Genomic DNA, 23,577 nt, shown 5'->3' with positions numbered 1-23,577 from the left:
TCATAAGTTTCGATGAATTTGAAACCAAAATTATATTTAAAAGAAAATGTTAATTTGTTAAAATTTATTATGAACTTGCAAAAATTCAAAGTTCTAAAAATTATTATAATTAAAAAAAAAAATGAGCAAAAAACCATCAATGTGAGGTCACCCTGACGAATCTTCTTCTCCGCGAGACGATCGCGGATGACGACGAAGATGTCTTCGGCTAAGCTGCGCGCGATGAAGCTCCACTGGCTCACGGTATAAAAACAGTCTGACAACTTGAAGCACCTTTTAGTTCTGATTTGAATTTTCACCGGACAACGGGCGACGACAACAAGCTCCGGTGTCCGTCGTAAAGCGTGTGCGTGCGTGTGTGTGCTCATCACTGCCAAATTTTGTGGGAAAATTTCGTTTTGTGTGTTCGTCGTGGCATGCTTTGTGAAGTATATTTGGGGACCTCTTTGGAGTGAAGACATTGGAGGGTGTGGTGGACGATTGCCTTCCACGTGGTTTGGCCAGGTGGGTCGCTGAAGAGACCGTTTCAAAACCGGAACTAGTCGTGATTAGTGGGCCAAGGAGTGCAACAGCAAGTGCGATTCTGACTGAATATTACGCAAGGATATCGTTATCTCGGAAGTTGGTGGCAGGAAGATATTAAAATGGTGAGTGAGTGCCGGCTCATCGAAACGTCTCAACAGTAGTTACACTGGGACTAAATGGCAAAGTGTAAACTCGTGGGGACCTTGCAAGGACCTCTCTGAACCGGCTGACTCGCATGATTGATTGCAAGTATGGTAACTTTTCCCCTCCTTCATGCGGGTGAACCGGTAATAAAGAACCTGCTGCTGAGAAGCCTGAGATGATGCTTGGCGAGTTATTTGTATCGGCGAAACGAAAACCTTAAACCTGGGTACTTTGTTGCTGTGGAAACTACACCCAAAAGTGAATATGGCTACCATTGAACACCATCAAACGCTATTAGACCTTTCGTGTTAAGACGTTACTGTAAATCACTAGCGACGCGATTTTTTGCAATTAAATCAGCGAAACAACGTGAATATTTCAAGCAAGAATTAGCACATTGACGCATCGTCAATTGTGTGCTATCTTGTGACAACGACCATTTAGTACTTTTCGAGAAAATCGATTTTTAAAGTTTGTCGGTAAATAATTTCAAAACTATGAATGATAGAGCCATACTTTTTGAAGCAATCGGTTCGTATACTATCGCTTAACAAACGCTCCAAGTTTCAACTAATTTGGTTACACCAGTTAAAAGATACAGTAAATAATGTAAACAAAAATCTGAAAAGCACGTGTCACAAGTGTGTTTCGAAAGTAAATTTGTACTACGTGTCACAAGTGTGCACAGAATTCCCATACAAACTAAAATAGGCTTAAATCAATAGTTTAACCGACTTAATCAATATATTTTCAAGAACAAAAGGTTGCATTGCCTTTAGAATGTATGTGTGTACAGAAATTTGTGAAAAACAAGAAAAATTTTCCACATTTTCCAACAACATGTATGACGTGTCACAAGTGTGCACAATCATTTTGATGATAAATTGGTCTATGTCACAAGTGTGTATTGCGATATCCGGGAAACGGAAGCGAGTTTCCAAAATCGGGTTAAAGCATCTTGTAGTGTTTGTTAAGTATAGCAAAACGTCATCATTAACTCATTTTCGACCAAAATGGTCTATGTCACAAGATAGCACACAGCTGACGGCATGATGAATCCGTTAGATTTTAATATTAAAGCATTTGATGACAAAATCATTTAGAGACCTATGATATCATGTATTATGTTCATGAAAAACTGCCGTTTCATCCATTCTCTGTACTCAAGTCTAGAAAATTGTTGTACGTATATGTTCTTAATTTATTGTTTTTCAAGTTTAGATAGAAATAAAATACAATACTTACAATCTTGGATAAAACCTATGCCATAATATTTTTTTTCTAAAAACAATTAAGTTAATCATTTTATAGACCTAAATTATTGTTTGATTAAGTGTATTTTTTGATTTAATGTTAAACTAAAAAAATATGATGTTTTTTTCTCAAATTTCTAAAAAATAATCTTCATTAATATGCCATCAAAAGTCTTTATCATACGCCTAAAAAATAGCAATGCATTCACAAATGATTCGTTATGGTTTATAAACAAGTATTTTTTTATAGTAGTTTATGCAACAAGTTGCAAAAAGAGGATTTTTTCAGCACGAGTCGTACATGTATCCAACGAGGTTCACCGAGTTGGATAAATACGACGAGTGCTGAAAAAATCAAGTTTTGCAACGAGTTCCATACAACATTTTTTGCAATTTCGAAAAACACCCATTGAGTGAAATTTTCAGTCGAATTTTCATGTATTTTGTCAATAAATCGTTTAAATCAAAAAAATGTTGAAAAGTGTTACTTTTCAAAACAAGTGCTGAAAAGTTCAACTTTTCAGCACCCATTTCAGTGCTTAAAAGTAGAACTTTTCAGCATTTATTTTGAAAAGTGTTGCTATTCGATTCTGCTATTCGACGAAACAGCTTACTTTTCTCTACCAAAAATAACAGAATCGAATAGAAGCAATTTTCAAAACAAATAATGAAAAGTTGTACTTTTTAGCACTTATTTTGAAAAGTAATACTTTTTAACATTTTCGACCGTTTAGGTCAATTGACTAAATTTATGGACATTTAACTTAAAATTCCATTCAAAGAGTGTTTTTTAGGATTTTCAAACTAGTTGTATGGAACTCGCTGCAAAACTTGATTTTTTCAGCACTTGTCGTACACTGATATTTCGTTCAACCGTTAACAAAAAAGATTTGCTTTTTTGATCAAACGCATTTTGTAAAATTTCTGTCCTCTCTCTTTAATCTTTTTGAAAAAATAGGGTTAGTAAATATATTTTGTTGAAATTTGATTATTTCATCTAAAAATGATTTGTGATCAATAAATCAATAAGTAACATTTTTATTCATCACTTTTTCTCATTTCCAATCATATTTTGACACATTTTAACATTCTCAATAAACAATAAACTTTCACAAATTCAAGGTGGTATTCCAACCTGTTATGCAATTGCATTATCAACATTGATTATTTTTTATTGAGACGATGTAGGATTTTAAAATTTGTCTTTAATGTAAAATTCACGTTTTTGACCAGTTTTGAATAAGCTATTACTTAGATCTTAGTTTTTTATGGGAAATTTTTAGCCATTTTTCTCAATTCTCAATTCAGTTTTGCAATGAGCAGAAAAATGAAAATTACAGAAATCAAATAACAAAAAAAAAAAAGGTTTCCGATACAAAATTAAAATGCTTTACGGAAAGCCGGGTCGGCACCGATTGCTCCAAAATTTTGAGGTTTATTCTGGTAGATGGTCTGATTGAACTGCATAATTTTGGAAGATTTTCAATACAAATAAATATGATATGATAAGTACTTGTACACAGAAAAAAAAATGATGGTAATATTCATCAGGAAATGGTGACAGATATTGTGGCAAAAAAAATGATAAATTTTACCTTAGAAAATGATGAATTTTCATCAGAAAATGATGAAATTTACCTCAAATAATGATGAATATTACCTAAAAAAATGATGAAATTTACCGCAAAAATGTTGAATTTTACGAAAGAATGTGTATTATTGCATTAAAAAATGTGTAATTTGTGGCTGAGAAAGTGGAAGGATAGGTATCGAACTGTCATCCATTTCAGAGAACGTAAATAAAACATTTGATTCAAATGAATATTTTTGTTCATGACTTTCAGGGTACTTTGTGGGCGGCAATCAGTTAGCGGCCAACTGCTTGATCGCTCTAAGGACCCGGGTTGGTTTTTTAGCAAATATTACTTTAAGGTTAGACGGAACGCCAGTTCTTGGACAACTTTTGTTCAACTTAAATAAATGTCTGAACTCGACACGTTGCTCGCTATCGACCTATTTAGCGTCTGCGACAGACAGAACATGTTTAAGTTACGGTGTTTTCTTTAAAGGTGCTTCCAAAAATGTTAGTCGTGGTATCAATATGGCGCTGCTTTCCCGTTTTACCTTGAGTAATATCGTTGGAATTTAATAATTATTCAATTAATTATTTGTTTTTAAACATTGCACAAGTTTGAAAATAATTTCAGCAGAGCTGCTAAGTCAGAGCCTTCATAGGCGGAATCAAACCTTTCTTACGATTTGCAGTCGACAAATTTTGAGAAGCATAAATCGGAAAATTATTTCAGCCAGAGTAAATTAATTTTGCATAAATTGTACGACTTAGGATTGAGCAATTTCTTTTATAATATACAAAAAGTAAAAGCACTGATATAACTAGATATTAAATTATGTGTTTGCTTAAAGCCAACTTCGCTTTAAAATTGTATGCATTCCAACTGAGTTGTTTTAACAGTTTGATAGAAAATTCAGACAAATTTTGAACCGAATGCATAATACGTGCATTTTAGATTCGTCTGGACCGAAATATTAGCGTTTGAAATCTGAAGCACTGTTTTCTGCGAAATGGTACCCCAGCACCTTCGAGTAAGACGTTATTCATCGTCAGTACAATATTGAGTCCAAAAAGGAGGATAATTCAATGAAATAATGAAAACAAGATACCATGCAATTTACACAGCAAAAAAAGTATTAATCTGACTGCGTGTAAAAAAGCCTGGTTGTAAAATATATTTTGCATTATTTTTTGAAATTTTATGTAATATTACACCCTGACATATGTAGCCCATCAGTATGGGAAATCTACTTGACCGATATGTCAAGCTCATAGATTCGTTTATCCTTTTAATTCTTCATCTGTCTGATTGCGATTGGGCTAAGGCGCCAGTCCATACTGTTAATGTTGGGTTTGAATCCCATCGGTGGCACCTTTTTTGTGTTTCCAAAAATTGTACATGCAAAGTGTAATGTTAAATTACTTTTTTCATAATGGTGATGTGCATGCGATTTAACCATCGGATTTTTTGCTGTGTACTTACCCAAAAAAATAGCTGCAAGCAGTAGCTACCTTCCCAGACGAAGTTTCACCAGTTGAAATCCTTGAGATATTATCCCACATGAAATATTCACCTGCAAAAAAACGATTTTTTTACAAAGTGTCATATTCTTAAGAAAACAAAACTTATCTAAAAGTGGAAATAGACGTCGACTAATGGTGATTAGATCCGAAAAACAAATTTTGCACAGCTATGGCGGCTGCTTTTTCCACGTTGGCTTTGGCATTTTCCAAGAGTCGTTTGTTCTGAGAAGCTGTAAAGATGAGTTGATAATTATGTTTAATGATATTTAAAATTATCATTAGGACTTTAACTGTTGCGGTGTCAATCCAGAAACCGAAAAGTGATGCGTGTTACGCGAGAGTGACCATCAAAGAATGCTTCTCACCAAGCCAATTTGATAACACTCAGAGATATAATTAAAAACAATATTTTAGGAATTTATTAGTCCTGTTTTTACTTACAAAATGAACATGAGGTAATTTACTTCAAATTTAACGTTTGTTGAAAAATTCTATTTTTCATTATATTTTGGATGAATAAGTACGATAAACAAGTCATCCCGACTAACCAACTATCCTGAAATAAATGGATCGTACATCAGATTCTTCGTGAACTGTTCAAACCCCAAAACTCGACAGGCAACTTCCTCCAAACTTAACCAAAAAGCACAACTTTTTAAGGATTCTTGGATGCGCAAGTGGCCAAAACACCCGGACTCTTCTTTCAAACCAGTCCGGAAGAAGCAATAACACAAACTCACTAAAACAAACGACGACGGCGGCACGGAATCGGCGACGATTCCTGGACGTAAACACCTGGACACACTGGCAACTTCTCCCAAACCGATCCGGAAGAAGCACCAACACAAACTCACCAAAACAAACGACGACGGCGGCACGGAATCTGCGACGATTCCTGGACGTAAACACCCGGACACACTGGCACCTTCCTCCAAACCGATCCGGAAGAAGCACCAACACAAACTCACCAAAACAAACGACGACGGCGGCACGGAATCTGCGACGATTGTTTGACGCACGAGCGACCAAAACTCCCGGACACGCGACGATTGAATCACGATCCGACAGGCTTCTGCCAACCACTTTTCAAAACGTTGCGTTTGACAGTTGTCAAAGTCCCTGGGTCAAAAGATGATTGAATATTGTACCTAAATTTGATGAATATTACTCAAGTATATGAGTAGCAAAAGTAATGATGAATATTCATCAAAAATTAGGTTATATTAAACATATTTTGTGTAAAAACTGTTTGACAAAAAAAATCGTTATTCAACAATTATAGAGGTAAAATTCATCATTCTTTTTTTCAACATTCTGTTTTCAACCTTCCATTTTTACATTATTTTTTGCTGTGTAGGTTATTTAAAATGATTTCATTTTTCTATTTTTCAAACATAGTAACGCAGTGAATGAAAACAAACGAAATCTTTCTATATGAATAACTTTATGCCATTTGAAGTATAAAAAATAAAACTGCACTTTTTGCTCAAGGCCGCCTAAATCCTTAAATGTTTAAAGAGCTCTCAAATTCCCGATAGACTCGATAATCGTTTGAAAAATTTCCGCATTTGCCCACCCAAAACGCACTAAAGAGAAGAAGAAAAGCCGATGTTGACAATTTGAGTTTGCACTCAATATTGGCACTTCAATTTTCGAATAGAGTAGCCAAAAGCAGCGTGACCTCATGCGACGGTGCATATATTCGCACTTCAACCCATCCCCAGAGGTGACCAACAACCAACTTGCTGATGCTGATTGTGGTTATTTTGCGAAAAAGAAACCTGTCCGCTGATTGTGTGACCTCCCTTCGACAATTGCTTTTGGAGCGAAACGAGAGTCCGTACACGTATAGGAACGTTTATTGCCTCCCCGGTGGACAATCAGAAGATGAAAGATGATCTTCGCAGGTTTCGTCCGCCAAGCCCTTTCCCTCAGATAATGCCATTGGCCACACCTTACAGACAAAAGACATCCTTCCACGAACTGGTTTCGTGGAATGAAGTCATGTTTTGACTTGAAATTGTCTGTTTTTCGGTCCTTTTAAAATTGTTTAAATGGCTAGCGATCAACAAACTGCTCGTTACCCTATAGTAATCATCCTCATTTACCTTCATAAATTACACCACGCTGCTTAACGGACCTACCAGCGGCCGTCAGAAAGCCTCTGGGGTAGGACTTCCCTTTTTCTCCGTTTTGTTTCTTTAAACCCGTTGCTAACCTTCAGGGGCCTATATCTGGAGAAGATCTCAGCGTGTTGGAAACTCCGAAAACCAGCTGCGGTCCGCGCAGCCGAGAAAGATGTCCATAATTTTCACGCTACTGGACGTCGTCGCAGACGACTTGGGACATTTCGGAGAGTCTTTCATTAAAAACTCGGTGCGGCATAATCACTGCCAGCGCATCTCGTGGATGCTGCGTGGACAGTTTACCGTCCGAAAATTGGGCGATAACCTACTCAGACAGATTCTTCAGTAAATCTGTTATTTTAATTTATTTTTTGTTATTTCGTGTGCTTTTTATAATGCTCAGACTTTTATGAGTATCATTCTTACAAGACATCATTATGAATGTTAGAATTAAATACTTTCTTAAAAAAATTTAATTGTCCAATTCATCTATCAATTCATCCCTCATATTCAGAACAGTTTACGGATCGTCTAATGATAAAAAAAATCATAGAAAATCGATAATTTACATTTTGATTCATTTTTGCTTCCATTTAAAAGCATTTCTTTTGATTGTTTGATGTACCAATCGACTACAATGTTTTCAATTTTTATATCAAGTTTTTGAAGAAATCATTGACCCTAGAAATCAAATTCGGAACACTTTTTGTTACAGATGTAAACAAGTTTTGGTTCACTCCAGGAGGGCATATTTTTTCACAAAATAATGACTTCAAGCGCTGATACTAATTAAACTCAAGCTTTTTTATGCTCTAATGAACTGCATGATATTTGATTTTTATTGTGAAATTATCAGCTTCAGGTATTTTGGGAGGCACAATTTATTCATTTTTTTTTTAAATTTAGAGACAAGATTTGTTTTTCATTATACTTTCGGAAGTCGCGTGTTTTGGCGTTTCATACAAGTGCCCTTACAAAGTGTGTACAAAGTACACGTACACTGCCACTGCCGGTGGATTATGATATTATTTTCCAATTCCTAGATGTGATATGAATATCATCAACAAAATAGGTCCTTGCTAATTTTATTGCAAGTTTTTGTCTCTGCTTTCCCCATCCTTTTGATCTTTCCACAAATTTTGTATTTTTATCCAACAGATCGGTACTCACTAAGGTAAGGCTATAATCTTGCTCTTAAAATGAACTTTTTACATAAAGCTCATAGATCCAGCTTCACGTATACCTATCGACTCAGAATCGAAAACTGAACAAATGTATGTCTATCTGTGTGTATGTGTGTTACCAACAATGACACTCAGTTTTATCAGCACTTGCTGAACCGATTTAGGCTAAACCGGTTTTATTTGACTTGGTTTAGTGTCCCATAAATTGAGTTTCAACAAAATTTAAGTTTTGATAAGTAGTACAAAAGTTATGCACACAAATCTGTTTTTGAAAATATCCGGATGTTAGATAAATGACAATAAATCGTACCAAATATTATCATGTTATATATCATTGGATAGGTAATTGAAAGATCTTTCAAATGAATCCTAAAGATCGAAGATCTGGCAACCTTGTCTCAGGTTATAATCACTTAAGTGATATTTATGTACTTTTCTCCCTCATCTGTACGAAATCTGTACGAAAACTATGTCAGAATCCTTTATCCGACCTATCGATGAATAGGTAATCGAAAGACCTTCCAAACGAGTCCAAACAAAAGATTGATCGAAAATATGGCAACTCTGTCAATACTTTTTGAGACTAGATCTTAATTGAATTTAGTTGGTTCCATAACTAAAACCGACATAGAAACAAAAAACTAATAATCCATATGAAAATTATTTCCGGATCTTTCGTATGGCCCCTGGCCCATGTTTGATAAGCAGTGAGGAAGGCACCAACCACATAGGTGGATTAAGTTAGTGTTTTTTTTATTTATTTTCGTCACTGTCCATACAAAAGTGATCTGAAAATAGTCTTATTTTGAGAAAGAATTTTCTGATCTATTTGGTTTCTTTCGCAGAGGACTTTTCAGAAATATACGAGTACAATTTTATTTTCGAACAATGTGCGAACAAAATCCTTTTTATACCTGAAACTGTATTTTGACGAGTTTCACCACTTTCTATTTATTTTTCCTGTTCATGGTTGGTACAAATTTCATTTCAAGTTTTTGTCCCTTGGCTCTAGTCGAGGTCGAGGAGAAAAAAAAACAATAAAATGTCATGTCTAAGTTGCATTTTTTTAACAAAATTATCTCAAAATTCTAAATTTATTTAAAAAAAAACCTTAAGTTGCAAATTGCAAATACAAAACTAAGCGTTATTCAATGTACTGCTCATTTCCAAACACATATTTTTAGATGATAAATTGATCCTGCAATCGAAAAGTATTTAAGTGAAATTTAAGTAAAGTGCCCCGATTTCAAGACAAATCCCTTTTTAATTTTTTTAACCTTTTTCATATTTAAGTTAAAAAAAAGTTCTTGACAGTGCAGTGTATCTTTGACCTTTGATTGCAGAACTGTGTCTTTGCTAAGAATGAAAATAAGGAAAAATACTTATTTTTAATAAGCCTTCATTCTTCGACATTTTTTTTTTCAAATATATGGCATTGACATTATTGATACCGTTTATTGGAAAATGAGGATTGATAAAAAAAGGTAGAGAATTTGAAAAAAAAATCAGAGATGGTCGAGAATTCACTCTAAACTTTTTTTTTTCAAAATAGAATTCTAAATAATGGTTTAAGATTCAGTGCAATTTCTCAAAATTTTACAAGAACTTTTCGATTAAAAATTGCGAAAATCTAGAGAATAGCTCTACACTTGGACAGTTTTTTGAACAGTGCTCGTTGTTATTAATTTTTTGAATGTTAAATGTATCTAAATCTAATCTAAAACTACCTGATAATATACTAAATCAAAGCTAAAAATATTTAACTAAACTCAATCATCACAGTTTATCTAAAACATGTTAGAACTGATGTTTAAGACCCTTTTTTCTGAATAAAAATCACTAACTAATGCTGTAAAAAATAAAATATGCTTCATTTTTTTAAAACTTTTGTAATCTAAACTCAAATACATGTCTTCTGCTTAAGCCAATATTTAGCATTTATTTATGTGTTATAAAAAAATATTCACATTCCAAAATCTCAGAGAACTGCTCAGCTGCACTGCTACCTTGCCGTATCTCAATCAGGACCAAACTGAATAATTTTAACGTGAAAGATGCTTAATCCAAAACGAAACGACCGCGTCAAAGTGTTGTCACAGAGGGAAGGCGGAGTTGACACGGCGTGTATAAGACTACGTGATGTGACTTGGCGATCTCAACTTTCCTGAGGTCATAAATCAATTTTTAGCGATAAAAACCCATCTTCTGGCGACTTCTGGCAGCGTCTTCTTCTCTAGGTTAACGTTCCGAATAAGTTCAGCCATCAGCGGCAGCCTGTTCAATGTCACTCAAACTCGCTGACAGCGCTCGTTAAGATCGTCAGCAAAAGTAATATTTGGCAACGAAGCGTGTGACCTTGGGCAGATTTGCGACTTTTTTCCCCCTGATCACAGCAAGGTGACACGTTGCAAACACAAAAAGGTGCTAATTACAGTGCTCCATGTCACAGATTGGGAAGCAATTTTGCCCTTTTGTAGAAAAAATTGCGATTTATTAGCACGTGGTCTGTTCGCGAAGCATCTTCCTTCCACCATGCTGAGATGGTTTGTGCTCATTTATGGGACTTTGGTGACTTCCTTATCCGTTCGGATCATTAGTCAAGTTTTGATTATATTGGATTGTTCTCGGATCAGATTAAATTGATTGGGTATTCGTTAGAACAATGGGATTGATTTTAACGGCTATTTGTCGAAATTCTAAGCCTTTTTGCATACTTGATTTATTTTCGTTGTATTTGATAGTCATTTTATTCTACTCGCGTTTGTCAAGGTTTTAAAGATTATAAATTAATAATTAATTAAGTAAAATCATATTTAAGTTAGATTCAAGTTAAAGTTTAAATATGAAAATGAATAGTCTATTAGGAAAAAAAAAACTTCGTCTATAAAATTATTCCTTTCGACAAAATTTACGGAAATAGAAGTAGGATTGGGCCGGAAGCTGTGTGTGTTAACAGAGCTTGTCCCTTAAGTTATTATTTAATCAAAGCAAAGTTGACAAATATTAAAACCCTTCCAACCCCAAATTTCTAGATAGGATATTCTGCGATTGTAAACATTCTGCTACAGGTTCATATTCGAACGTAGATAAACACACCCAAGTAATAAATTATCTCCAACATCTGCATAGAAAAACGATACAAGACAGAGGTATACGAGGTGCCGAAGCGCAGAAACCATCTCAACCTGCCCGTTTGTCCGTCCATGAACGACGGCAAGGTGGGCTTCGAAGGTTCGTCAAGGTCGCGACCATAGATCATGCCTTGTGGTTTGTTGTTTTGGTTCGCCCTCAGCTTGAACTCAGCTTACTGGAAATCAATATTTGAATATAAATCAGGGGGTTTAAATCGAAATTTTACGATTTAAAGATGTGAATACCTCATTTATTTACTAACGTCCTATAAAATGTATAACTGATGTCACTCACACTAAATTGCAATTTAAATTTAAAGAACAAGTGTTCTTCATTATCGCGAACCATCCTACTCATCTTACTTTTATATAAACCATAAATCGAACCATCGTCTCATCAGACCATCCCGCTGCAATAAAACAAAACAGTGCAAAAGAGGAGTTGGAACCACTCCTGCATCCTTGTACGAAACCAGAAATTCCAACATCGGATGATGATCCGAAGCGGACCAAAAGTATTCGATTCGAAAGATGTTCACCGCTGATTGATTTAATATTCGCACGAGCGACCTTGCCATGTTGCCGCACCTCGACTGTGGAGGCAATTTGTCACTTTATAACCACCCTGGTACGGTTTCGTGCCAAAATTCAGCAGATATGACCCGCAATAAAATTCAGAGTCCAAAATTAATCTTTTGTTGATTTCTGAATACTGCTTCTTCGAGCTTAAAAGAATCGTCCGCCGACGGTAGAATAGCAGGTGGCAAAGGTCATCCGGCTCGGCGATGTAGCCAATTAATTACTACATAATGATTAATATAAGACACAAGGTATATTATTTATGGAAGCCGGAAAACTGATGGCTGAACTTGCAACAAAATTACTGGATATTGTTTCAAATATATGGTTAAGCTAAATATTTAAGAAGACATCTTTCAATCGTCTTCCTACTTGACCCAACCACAATTAACGTGGCCAAACTCCTCAAAAGCGGTTCGAAGACCCTCAAGATGTCACACTCATTAATCATCTCAACGTCATCTTGTGAGCAATCAAGTGCACTTACGTATGCTGAGTATGTTTGTGATACGCCCTCCCAAAAACGGAGTAAAGCTTCAAACCAGTTATGCCGAAAAATGAGACACAAAAAAATGAAGATTAATAATTGAGCCTACCTTACTCAACATTTTAATGGATAATCCGATGTTTGCGAGACTGAAGGTCGAAAAAGAAGACTCCTTCGTGGAGGAGGTGTCGTCACCTTTGAACTCATGCGTATCGGAACTTCCTGTTTGGGCACATTCCTAACAATACTATTGAGATAACGATGTTTAACGTTAATCAACGGGTTGGGGAAAACTGGTGTGACCACTTGTGAGTAAGCAAATTTGTATACACTACACACAACTTAATTATCATAAGAAGGCGATTTGTAATCTTACTGAGACTATATTCTAATGCTGAGCTTTAAATGTTTTGATTATCCCTACAATCTGCGATTTCGGGTATTTCATGACATCTCAAGAAATGTGTTCCAATTCTCCTCAGTTGAGGGAACGAGAAATTTTTACTCATTTTTTTATTCTTTATTCAATTTAGAATACATGAAATAAATTTAAGATTATCATCAATGGATCAGTTCACAGATACGTCGGCAATCCAAAATTCGAGGTGAGGCAACAAATAAAAAAATATATTAGATAAAAACACAAGCAATTGAATGAAACATTTGTCTTCGAATCCACAAAAAATCGAAATATTTTAAAAAGTGCCCAAACATGCTAAACTCAACGCAGGAAAATGCATTTCGAATTAATTTCAGTTGATAAGACGTTTATTTACATTCTTATAAAATTGTCGTTTTTTGCCTCCCAATTTTTCGGGCCGATTTTGAAAAATATAAACTCGGAAAAATATTTGCAACGGCCTTATTTTGTTTAAACAAAATAGTGTGGGTGACTTCTGGGGTAATGAAAAGTCACGAAATCTAAACTAAAACTAAATTCATGTAAAATTTCATGTAGAATTTTCGAAATTTTGTATCGAAAATTATCACATAATATCAAAGAATTTATGAATATAAAATTCCTAAGCCGTTACACTTTTTGCCTATCTTTGATCCTCAAATTACAAATGTGTTAAATGTTTAAAAAGTATAATTGATTAAAATAAATGCATAAATGAAAAATAGTTTTCAATGAATTTTAAAAGTTTTTTTTAATGAAAACTTTGAATTGAGTAAACAGTTCTTTTTGCCCCCCTGATATTTTGGGAAAATCTAAGGGGTTGACATAACTTGATTTCAAGTTTGCAAAGCCCTGAGTTGGTATGATTTATTTTACACCGAAAATTTTATGAGCTGCTAATAGTTTTCACATAACCAAAAAGAACTAGACAGGCTTTAACAAGTCTTTCAAAGTTAACGTCTGTCATGCTCAGAAAACAATCCTATTGATATTTTTTTTATTATGCGATATTTGATCAACATTGAACTAAGACTAATTTTGATTCCCTGATTTTTAGTGATTTTTAATAGGATTTAGGAGGATGCAATTAGGCACTTTTGACCACACGTAAAATATGTTAACAAAGATCAACTTATTTATGGTAAAAACCTTATGGACACTGAAAATTAATTAGTATATCAATTTTATTAAAATTTCATAATTTCTCACTACTCAGTTGGCGATTTTTTGGGCCATTTACTCTAAATAAGAACAGTTCAGAAAGAGTACTCTCCGCCGAAAAAATAACCAATTAAATCGAATTGCAAAAAAACTAACTTAATCCACCTTTGTGGTTGATGCCTTCCTCACTCTTCACCAAAAATGGGTAATAAGGTGGGTTTGGACACAATTTTTTTTTTTTTGTTTGGATCCGGAATAACAAAGTACATATAATATAATATATATATCACTTTAGGGGTCAAAACTCGAGACCTAACCAACGATGAGTTGGATTATGGATCCGGACATCGTTTACAGACCGAGCCACGTAGCCCAGTGATAACGCTTCCGCCTCGTAAGCGGTAGATCGGGGTTCAAATCCCGGCTCGGACCAACACAACTGGTGATCTTTTCCCTTCTGGAATCGATTGCGTAGTAAAGGGAAGGTCGTCACAAACTGGACCTTATCACGACACCTTAGGGAGGCGACCTATGGAATGTTAACATTAACATTAACGACACACCCATTTGGAGCCCCATGGGGAAAATTTCTTTTTTTTGCGTTTGCGTCGCCAAAAAATCAGGAACAAAAATTTTGGCAAAATAAATACATTCACGCTGTTGTGCACATTCCAATCTACGTTGTGGTGAAATTTGGAGTGATTTGGTGACTTTTTGTGAAAACTGGACCAATTTCCGTGAAAATATCCGAAAAACTGAAAATCTATGTTTTTTGCTTTCGCTCGTCATATCTTCGTTATTTTTCGATAAAAGCCTAGTAAGATTACATTTAGCTTGTAGCTGACATTCTGAGGAAAACGATGATGTAATAACATTGATACTTTTCTTGTAAATTTTGAAAGTTGGACCTCAGACAAGCTGAAAGTTTTGAAAATTTGGTTGGTTTCCACGTGCCGCGACGCAGCACCAAGCATCTCTGCTGGCCATCGCATGCACGAAAGGAAGGAGAAAGTGCAAGAATTGGTAAAACTCCGTTCAATCAGAATTGCCTTGATAACGTGTGAGAATTAGGTGAATTTGCAGGCGGCAAACAAGCGGACGGTGTTTTCACTAAATAGTCTGTTATCCGGATTGATTTTGGTGATCAATGTGGTTCGGGTATTTCGATATGAGGACAATTTTTGAATCGGTCGTGATGCCATAAAGCAGATGAGCCAGCAATGTTTTTTTTCGCAGATGAGCAAGCAATATTGATAAAGAGTTTTATAAAGATGAAAAATGACATTAGGTTTTATAGACCTAGTGACTATTTCGACCACGGGTATGTTTTATCGATATGGGTTCATCTAATTGAGAGAAATAAATAATGGTTTATCGACATAGGACTATTTTAATGCCAATATAGACTAATGTATAATTGTAAGTATTTTTTGACATGAAACAACGCCTAACTTTATCATTTTCTTATAAAACATGCCTTATATTACTTATGCAATTACTTATGGCCAAGGCCTCCGGGGACCCTGGGACCGGTTCCAAGTGGCCATCGGATGACCCAATGTTTGTACATGGGTGCAATCGTCAAATATGTCAAGCGGCATGTCAAAAAGCTTGGAAATGGTTTTATAAATTCAATGAAAATGTCAGAAACTCAGCAGCTGGTCATCTGGCCACTTTGGCCAGTTTCGGTGAATCCGGAATTCCGGTCCAAGTCGAAGATTTTTTCCAAATGTTCATTTATGTCATGTGGTATGTCAAAAAGCTTGGAAATGGTTTTATAAATTCAATGAAAATGTCAGAAACTCAGTATCTGGTCATCTGGCCACTTTGGCCAGTTCCGGTGAATTCGGAATTCCGGTCCCAGCCGAGGATTTTTTTCCAAATGTTCATATATGTCAAGCGGCATGTTAAAACGCTTGGAAATGGTTTTATAAATTCAATAAAAATGTCAGAAACTCGGTAGCTGGTCATCTGGCCATTTTGGCCAGTTCCGGTGAATCCGGAATTTCGGTCCCAGCCGAGGATTTTTTCCAAATGTTCATTTATGTCAAGCGGCATGTCAAAACGCTTGGAAATGGTTTAATAAATTCAATGATTATGTCAGAAACTCAGCAGCTGGTCATCTGGCCACTTTGGCCAATTCCGGTGAATCCGGAATTCCGGTCCAAGTCGAAGATTTTTTTCCAAATGTTCAAATATGTCATGCGGTATGTCAAAACGCTTGGAAATGGTTTTATAAATTCAATGAAAATGTCAGAAACTCAGTATCTGGTCATCTGGCCACTTTGGCCAGTTCCGGTGAATTCGGAATTCCGGTCCCAGCCGAGGATTTTTTTCCAAATGTTCAAATATGGCATGCGGTATGTCAAAAAGCTTGGAAATGGTTTTATAAATTCAATGAAAATGTCAGAAACTCAGTATCTGGTCATCTGGCCATTTTGGCCAGTTCCGGTGAATTCGGAATTCCGGTCCCAGCCGAGGATTTTTTCCAAATGTTCATTTATGTCAAGCGGCATGTCAAAACGCTTGGAAATGGTTTTATAAATTCAATGAAAATGTCAGAAACTCAGCAGCTGGTCATCTCGCCACTTTGGCCAATTCCGGTGAATCCGGAATTCCGGTCCAAGTCGAAGATTTTTTCCAAATGTTCAAATATGGCATGCGGTATGTCAAAAAGCTTGGAAATGGTTTTATAAATTCAATGAAAATGTCAAAAACTCAGCAGCTGGTCATCTGGCCCTTTTGGCCAGTTCCGGTGAATCCGGAATTTCGGTCCCAGCCGAGGATTTTTTCCAAATGTTCAAATATGTCATGCGGTATGTCAAAACGCTTGGAAATGGTTTAATAAATTCAATGAAAATGTCAGAAACTCAGCAGCTGGTCATCTGGCCACTTTGGCCAATTCCGGTGAATCCGGAATTCCGGTCCAAGTCGAAGATTTTTTCCAAATGTTCAAATATGGCATGCGGTATGTCAAAAAGCTTGGAAATGGTTTTATAAATTCAATGAAAATGTCAGAAACTCAGTATCTGGTCATCTGGCCACTTTGGCCAGTTCCGGTGAATTCGGAATTCCGGTCCCAGCCGAGGATTTTTTCCAAATGTTCATTTATGTCAAGCGGCATGTCAAAACGCTTGGAAATGGTTTTATAAATTCAATGAAAATGTCAGAAACTCAGCAGCTGGTCATCTGGCCACTTTGGCCAGTTCCGGTGAATCCGGAATTCCGGTCCAAGTCGAAGATTTTTTCCAAATGTTCATTTATGTCATGCGGTATGTCAAAAAGCTTGGAAATGGTTTTATAAATTCAATGAAAATGACAGAAACTCAGTATCTGGTCATCTGGCCACTTTGGCCAGTTCCGGTGAATTCGGAATTCCGGTCCCAGCCGAGGATTTTTTTCCAAATGTTCATATATGTCAAGCGGCATGTCAAAACGCTTGGAAATGGTTTTATAAATTCAATAAAAATGTCAGAAACTCAGTAGCTGGTCATCTGGCCATTTTGGCCAGTTCCGGTGAATCCGGAATTTCGGTCCCAGCCGAGGATTTTTTCCAAATGTTCATTTATGTCAAGCGGCATGTCAAAACGCTTGGAAATGGTTTAATAAATTCAATGATAATGTCAGAAACTCAGCAGCTGGTCATCTGGCCACTTTGGCCAATTCCGGTGAATCCGGAATTCCGGTCCAAGTCGAAGATTTTTTCCAAATGTTCAAATATGTCATGCGGTATGTCAAAAAGCTTGGAAATGGTTTTATAAATTCAATGAAAATGTCAGAAACTCAGTATCTGGTCATCTGGCCACTTTGGCCAGTTCCGGTGAATTCGGAATTCCGGTCCCCGCCGAGGATTTTTTCCAAATGTTCAAATATGGCATGCGGTATGTCAAAAAGCTTGGAAATGGTTTTATAAATTCAATGAAAATGTCAGAAAGTCAGTATCTGGTCATCTGGCCATTTTGGCCAGTTCCGGTGAATTCGGAATTCCGGTCCCAGCCGAGGATTTTTTCCAAATGTTCATTTATGTCAAGCGGCATGTCAAAACGCTTGGAAATGGTTTTATAAATTCAATGAAAATGTCAGAAACTCAGCAGCTGGTCATCTCGCCACTTTGGCCAATTCCGGTGAATCCGGAATTCCGGTCCAAGTCGAAGATTTTTTCCAAATGTTCAAATATGGCATGCGGTATGTCAAAAAGCTTGGAAATGGTTTTATAAATTCAATGAAAATGTCAGAAACTCAGCAGCTGGTCATCTGGCCCTTTTGGCCAGTTCCGGTGAATCCGGAATTTCGGTCCCAGCCGAGGATTTTTTCCAAATGTTCAAATATGTCATGCGGTATGTCAAAACGCTTGGAAATGGTTTAATAAATTCAATGAAAATGTCAGAAACTCAGCAGCTGGTCATCTCGCCACTTTGGCCAATTCCGGTGAATCCGGAATTCCGGTCCAAGTCGAAGATTTTTTCCAAATGTTCAAATATGGCATGTGGTTTGTCAAAAAGCTTGGAAATGGTTTAATAAATTCAATGAAAATGTCAGAAACTCAGTATCTGGTCATCTGGCCACTTTGGCCAATTCCGGTGAATTCGGAATTCCGGTCCCAGCCGAGGATTTTTTCCAAATGTTCAAATATGTCATGCGGTATGTCAAAAAGCTTGGAAATGGTTTTATAAATTCAATGAAAATGTCAGAAACTTAGTAGCTGGTCATCTGGCCACTTTGGCCAATTCCGGTAAATCTGGAATTCCGGTCCAAGTCGAAGATTTTTTCCAAATGTTCAAATATGTCATGCGGTGTGTCAAAAAGCTTGGAAATGGTTTTATAAATTCAATGAAAATGTCAAAAACTCAGTAGCTGGTCATCTGGCCACTTTGGCCAGTTCCGGTGAATCCGGAATTCCGGATTAACATTTCAAACATTTCAAATTATTTTTCATCAATCACAATTCGTAAAATATGTTTCATATAAAACAAGAAATTCAAAACATATTTTTAATTTTACACATAATTTTTTCTAACTTTTTTAGATCAAGACTAGTCATGTCATATAAAAAAAAATAAAAGAAATATATTTATAAAAGACTTATTAAATTTGAATAACACTGGAATTAAAAATTGTAGTTCATTTTAAATTCAAAGCATGACAAAGAACAAACAAAATCCATTTATAATTTCTTTTAAGCTATTTCAAAACTGTCGTCCTTGTTTAGACTGAATTGTAGATTATCACCAATTAATATTATTGAGCTAATTCTATGAATTTTAGCTTGAAAACATAACAAATATAATGAAAACATAGATTTTATGACTGTTTAAAAAAATTCCCGGGATTTCTAAAATATTTTTCCCGTTTCCCGGGAAATTCAAAACCCGGGAAAATTTTACGCCCTAGGCATGTCAAAACGCTTGGAAATAGTTTTATAAATTCAATGAAAATGTCAGAAACTCAGTAGCTGGTCATTTGGCCACTTTGGCCTGTTTCGGTGAATCCGGAATTCCGGTCCCAGTCGAGGATTTTTTCCAAATGTTCAAATATGTAGCATAACTGTCATAATGTGAAAAGTTTTTTAGATACGTATTGCGAAAGAATTAAAAGATTATGCTTTGTTAAATTATCATGTTAAATTGTCTCTGCTTTCATTTGGACTTATTGGTTTTTAATAAAATAGTGCACTGCCTTCGGATATGGCTTTTTTTAAACATTTGTTTTCGGCTGAATGTCGCACGACTCGTATTACATGAAATAAATTAATTCAAAAGTCTTTAAAATTTCCTTTCTGAAACTGCTCAAAACATAATGGTTCTGATAATGATAATGAATGAATGAATAATTAAAAAATACAATTTTCAATAAAATCTGTTTGTTGTCGCTAAAGGTGCACTCTACATGAAGTCAGCAAGAACTAAAAATCGGATGCATTTACATATAATTTTCCAGCTTTGCTAAAAATCGAATGCATTTACATATAATTTTCCAGCTTTGCTTCTTTTTATTTTGATAAGCTTGCTAAAAATACTCAAAAATATGAAGTCTAGGTCTGGATTTTGAACAAAAAAAAACAATAAGATTTAAAATTACAAGTAACAATCTCAAATTACAAGTAACATAAATAAACGCATTGACTGACTGTTGCTCTAAAACTCATATCTAAAATATTTTTAATGAAATGAAAAAATAAAAATAACCTTTGAGAAAACAATTCTTCATTCCTCTAAAAAAAAAAAAAAAAAAAACTCAAGAAATTTTGATGAAGCTTATCAGGTATATTTCGCAAATTTCGTTATACATGAAAATTTTGCTGAGCTACATACTTTTCCAAATGTTCAAATATGTCAATCGGCATGTCAAAACACTTGGAAATGGTTTTATAAATTCAAGAAAAATGTAAGTAGCTCAGTACTTAGTCATGAATTCATTGTTTTTCTTTATAATTTTTCAGAAGTAGCATAACTGCCATGATGTGAAAAGTTTATTAGATACGTATTGCGTAAAGAATTAAAAGATTATGCTTTAATTTATCTAAAAAACTTTTCACATTATGACAGTTATGCTAGTACTAAAAAATTGTAAAGAAAAACAATGAATTCATGGAAAATATTTTTTTCCTCAAGTTGCATGCAAAAAAATAAATTTGCAAACACCCCAAAGTGTCCAATTCGAATATAAATGCAATATTAAACGTAAACAATGTTTTCTCAATAGTATACTCAACCAGTATTACATTTTTTCCCAAAAAAATATTTTTCAACCAATTTTTTTTGCCCTCTGAGCAAATCTCTACGAATTTGGCCGATATTTTTTTATTTGGCTCAAACTTTGTGGGGGCATTCCCTATGACCAAAGAAGCTATTTTGTGTCATTGGTTTACCCATACAAGTCTCCATACAATTTTAGCAGTTGTCCATACAAAATGATAAAGACTATTCAGAAAAATTAGTACACAGAAAAAAACTTTTTGCCGATTTTTTTTTCATTAACTTTTCTTTTACAAAAACTCAATTTCCCAAAATCAGCATTTTTGATTTTCGAGATTTTTGACATGGCAAATTTTGAGCCAATAGGTAAAAAAATTATGTATGCAATTTCGATTTTTTCTAAATATCACTAGTTTTTCAAAAAATCATTATTGGACGGCAAAATGTTTGGCAAACTTCTCTATGGCTCAAAAGTTGCGGTTTTTTGGCCTCTAAAGTATATCCAAAATTCTCGAAAATAAAATAATACGGATTTTGGGAGATTGAAATTTGGGAGAAAAAGATAATTAAAAAATCGGCAAAAAGTTTTTTTCCGCGTACCAGTTTTCCAGAATAGTCCTCATCAATATCAACAACTTTGCCAAATTGCTCAGAAAATTCCTTCAAAGCTTCAGGTTTTCAAATATTTACGTATAATTTTTGTATGGAAAGCTGCCAAAATTGTATGGAGACTTGTACGGGTGAACCAATGACAAAAAAGATTTACTTACTTTACTTTTACTCAGCAACTAAAGGTCCTATCAACAAAGTTCAATAAAGCAAAATATAGAGAATTTTCTCAGCTTTAAAAAAAATTGTTATGTGTGCACTTATTTAAAAAAAATGAATAATTGTGACTATTTTCAAAAAAGTCACCTAAAACTGGCTATAACTTGATTGCAAATTCGATTTTACAACGAAAAATGAAGTTGAAATTTTTTTGCGACCAATATTTCGATTTTTTGAAAAAAAAAATCACTAATGATTCAAAAATTCATAACTCGGTCGAAGTTTTTTTTTGCCTATTCTGGAAATTTCTGAAAAGTTGGCATTTGCTGTCCCCTAAAACATAACATGAAATAAAATGAATGAAAAAAGGGTTTTTTTAGCAAATCAAGTTTTAGTGACAAAAAGTTAAATAAAATATCACCAACTTTTTTACCCAACTCGATCAAAAAGTCCTTCAATCTTTTGAAGGACTTTTTGATTGAGATTTTTGAATTTTCATATTTCATTTTTGTAGGGACAGCTGCCAAATTTGTATGGAAAATTATTTGGACAAACTCACTCAAGATTGTTTTTTTAGGCATACCAAAGACACCAAAAAAGGATTAAAAATAAAAAAAAAAATCGAATGACCGAAATCTCAGCGAAGTGCTCAGAAGTTAAAATTACGAAATTGCATTTTGCATCAGCTCTGTATAGTTACACAAAAAGTTTTTATAAAATTGTTCAATGTTTTGATATTATGACATAACAAATTTTAATTGAATTTTTCCTCCGCTTTTAAAAAATCTTCAAAACAGTAAAAAAAGAAGAAAAAAGATCAAAAACTAGATATTGTTAAGGAAAAAAAAATTAATAATGGAGTTTGTTTGTGTGTTTGAATCTAGTATCGAGATTATGTTGAATTTTCTAAAATAAGCAGAATAAATTATAAACTGTGCATTTCTTACTGTAAAAAAATTTGAATACCAATCAGAAAATGACGTTTATATAAAAAAACGCTTTTATCACTTTTTAAATATTTTGAATATTTTTAACATTATCATAACTGTAACTGTACGTTTCATTTTCATGCTTTTTGACTTTATTTTTTCCAACCATTTAAAAAATTCAATAAACTTTTTTCATTTAAAATAAATTTAGAAATGATCAAAGTATGTTTGGTAGGTTCCAAAAGCCGAAGGAACCAGTCAGAGGGTGGCCACATACGAGCAATTTCTAGTATGGCAATATGGGTGTCAAAGTTTAAGATTTTCAAAATCATGCTCAAAAATTTAATTTTTCTAGTTCAAAAATTGCAATTTTCACAGGGACCAATTCCAAAACACCAAATTTTACGGAATTTAACATGAAATAAACTAGAAAATCTATTGTAAGTATAACAGGGAGATTTTTTTAACTTAATTTTATATTATTCATCAATCAATTATATATTTTTTCACGGTTAACTTTGGAAACTCTAAAGTGATCTAAACCGGTCCAAAAATGTTACTGAGCTTTATTTGTATCAATAAACTGTGATACATATTTTGTTTGGTTTTAAAAATATTTTTGTATTTTTTTACAAAATTTAACATACTTTGGAATTTCGAGGTACCTGAAGCCAGTTCCAAAGCGGCAAGATTGATCCAAAAATGGTTCTGAGGATCAAGAATGAACTTGATTTGGAAAATTATGTACTTTCACTCCTATATTGCCTGGTCAAAAATAACTGTAATAAAAATAATTGTAATATTTTCGAAATTGACCGTATTCCGGGATCCATTGCGGTATCTGGAACTTGTTCCAATGTGGCCAATTGGCAAAAAAAAAAAATGTTTCGGGGATCATGAATGAGCTCGATTTGGAAAATCATGTACTACGATACCCGTATTGTTTGATCAAACATAATTCTTTGGTTTTACGAAATTGCTCCGGAATTTACCGAAGTACCTGGAACCGGTTCCAACGTGGCCAATTGGGCCTAAAAAATAGTTTTGTGGATCATGAGTGAGCTTTATTTGGAAAATCATGCACTTTGATACGCATAT

The 23,577-nt window shown here is 34.6% G+C and overlaps 1 protein-coding gene across 1 annotated transcript in view; it reads left to right on the top strand.

Moving 5' to 3' along the window:
• Positions 1-276: 276 nt before the first annotated feature.
• Positions 277-23,577, top strand: part of LOC120413410 (mucin-2-like) — a 38,797-nt gene continuing 15,496 nt past the window's right edge. The window contains exon 1 of the mRNA XM_039574215.2: positions 277-647. Coding sequence (XP_039430149.1) covers positions 645-647 — 3 coding nt within the window. The 5' untranslated portion in view covers positions 277-644. The remainder of the gene's footprint in view (positions 648-23,577) is intronic.

Source organism: Culex pipiens, chromosome 3, assembly GCF_016801865.2.
Source record: "Culex pipiens pallens isolate TS chromosome 3, TS_CPP_V2, whole genome shotgun sequence".
Lineage (NCBI taxonomy): Eukaryota > Metazoa > Arthropoda > Insecta > Diptera > Culicidae > Culex > Culex pipiens.
Note: the sequence above shows the minus strand (reverse complement) of the source record. Positions and strands in the feature narration are given on the sequence as shown.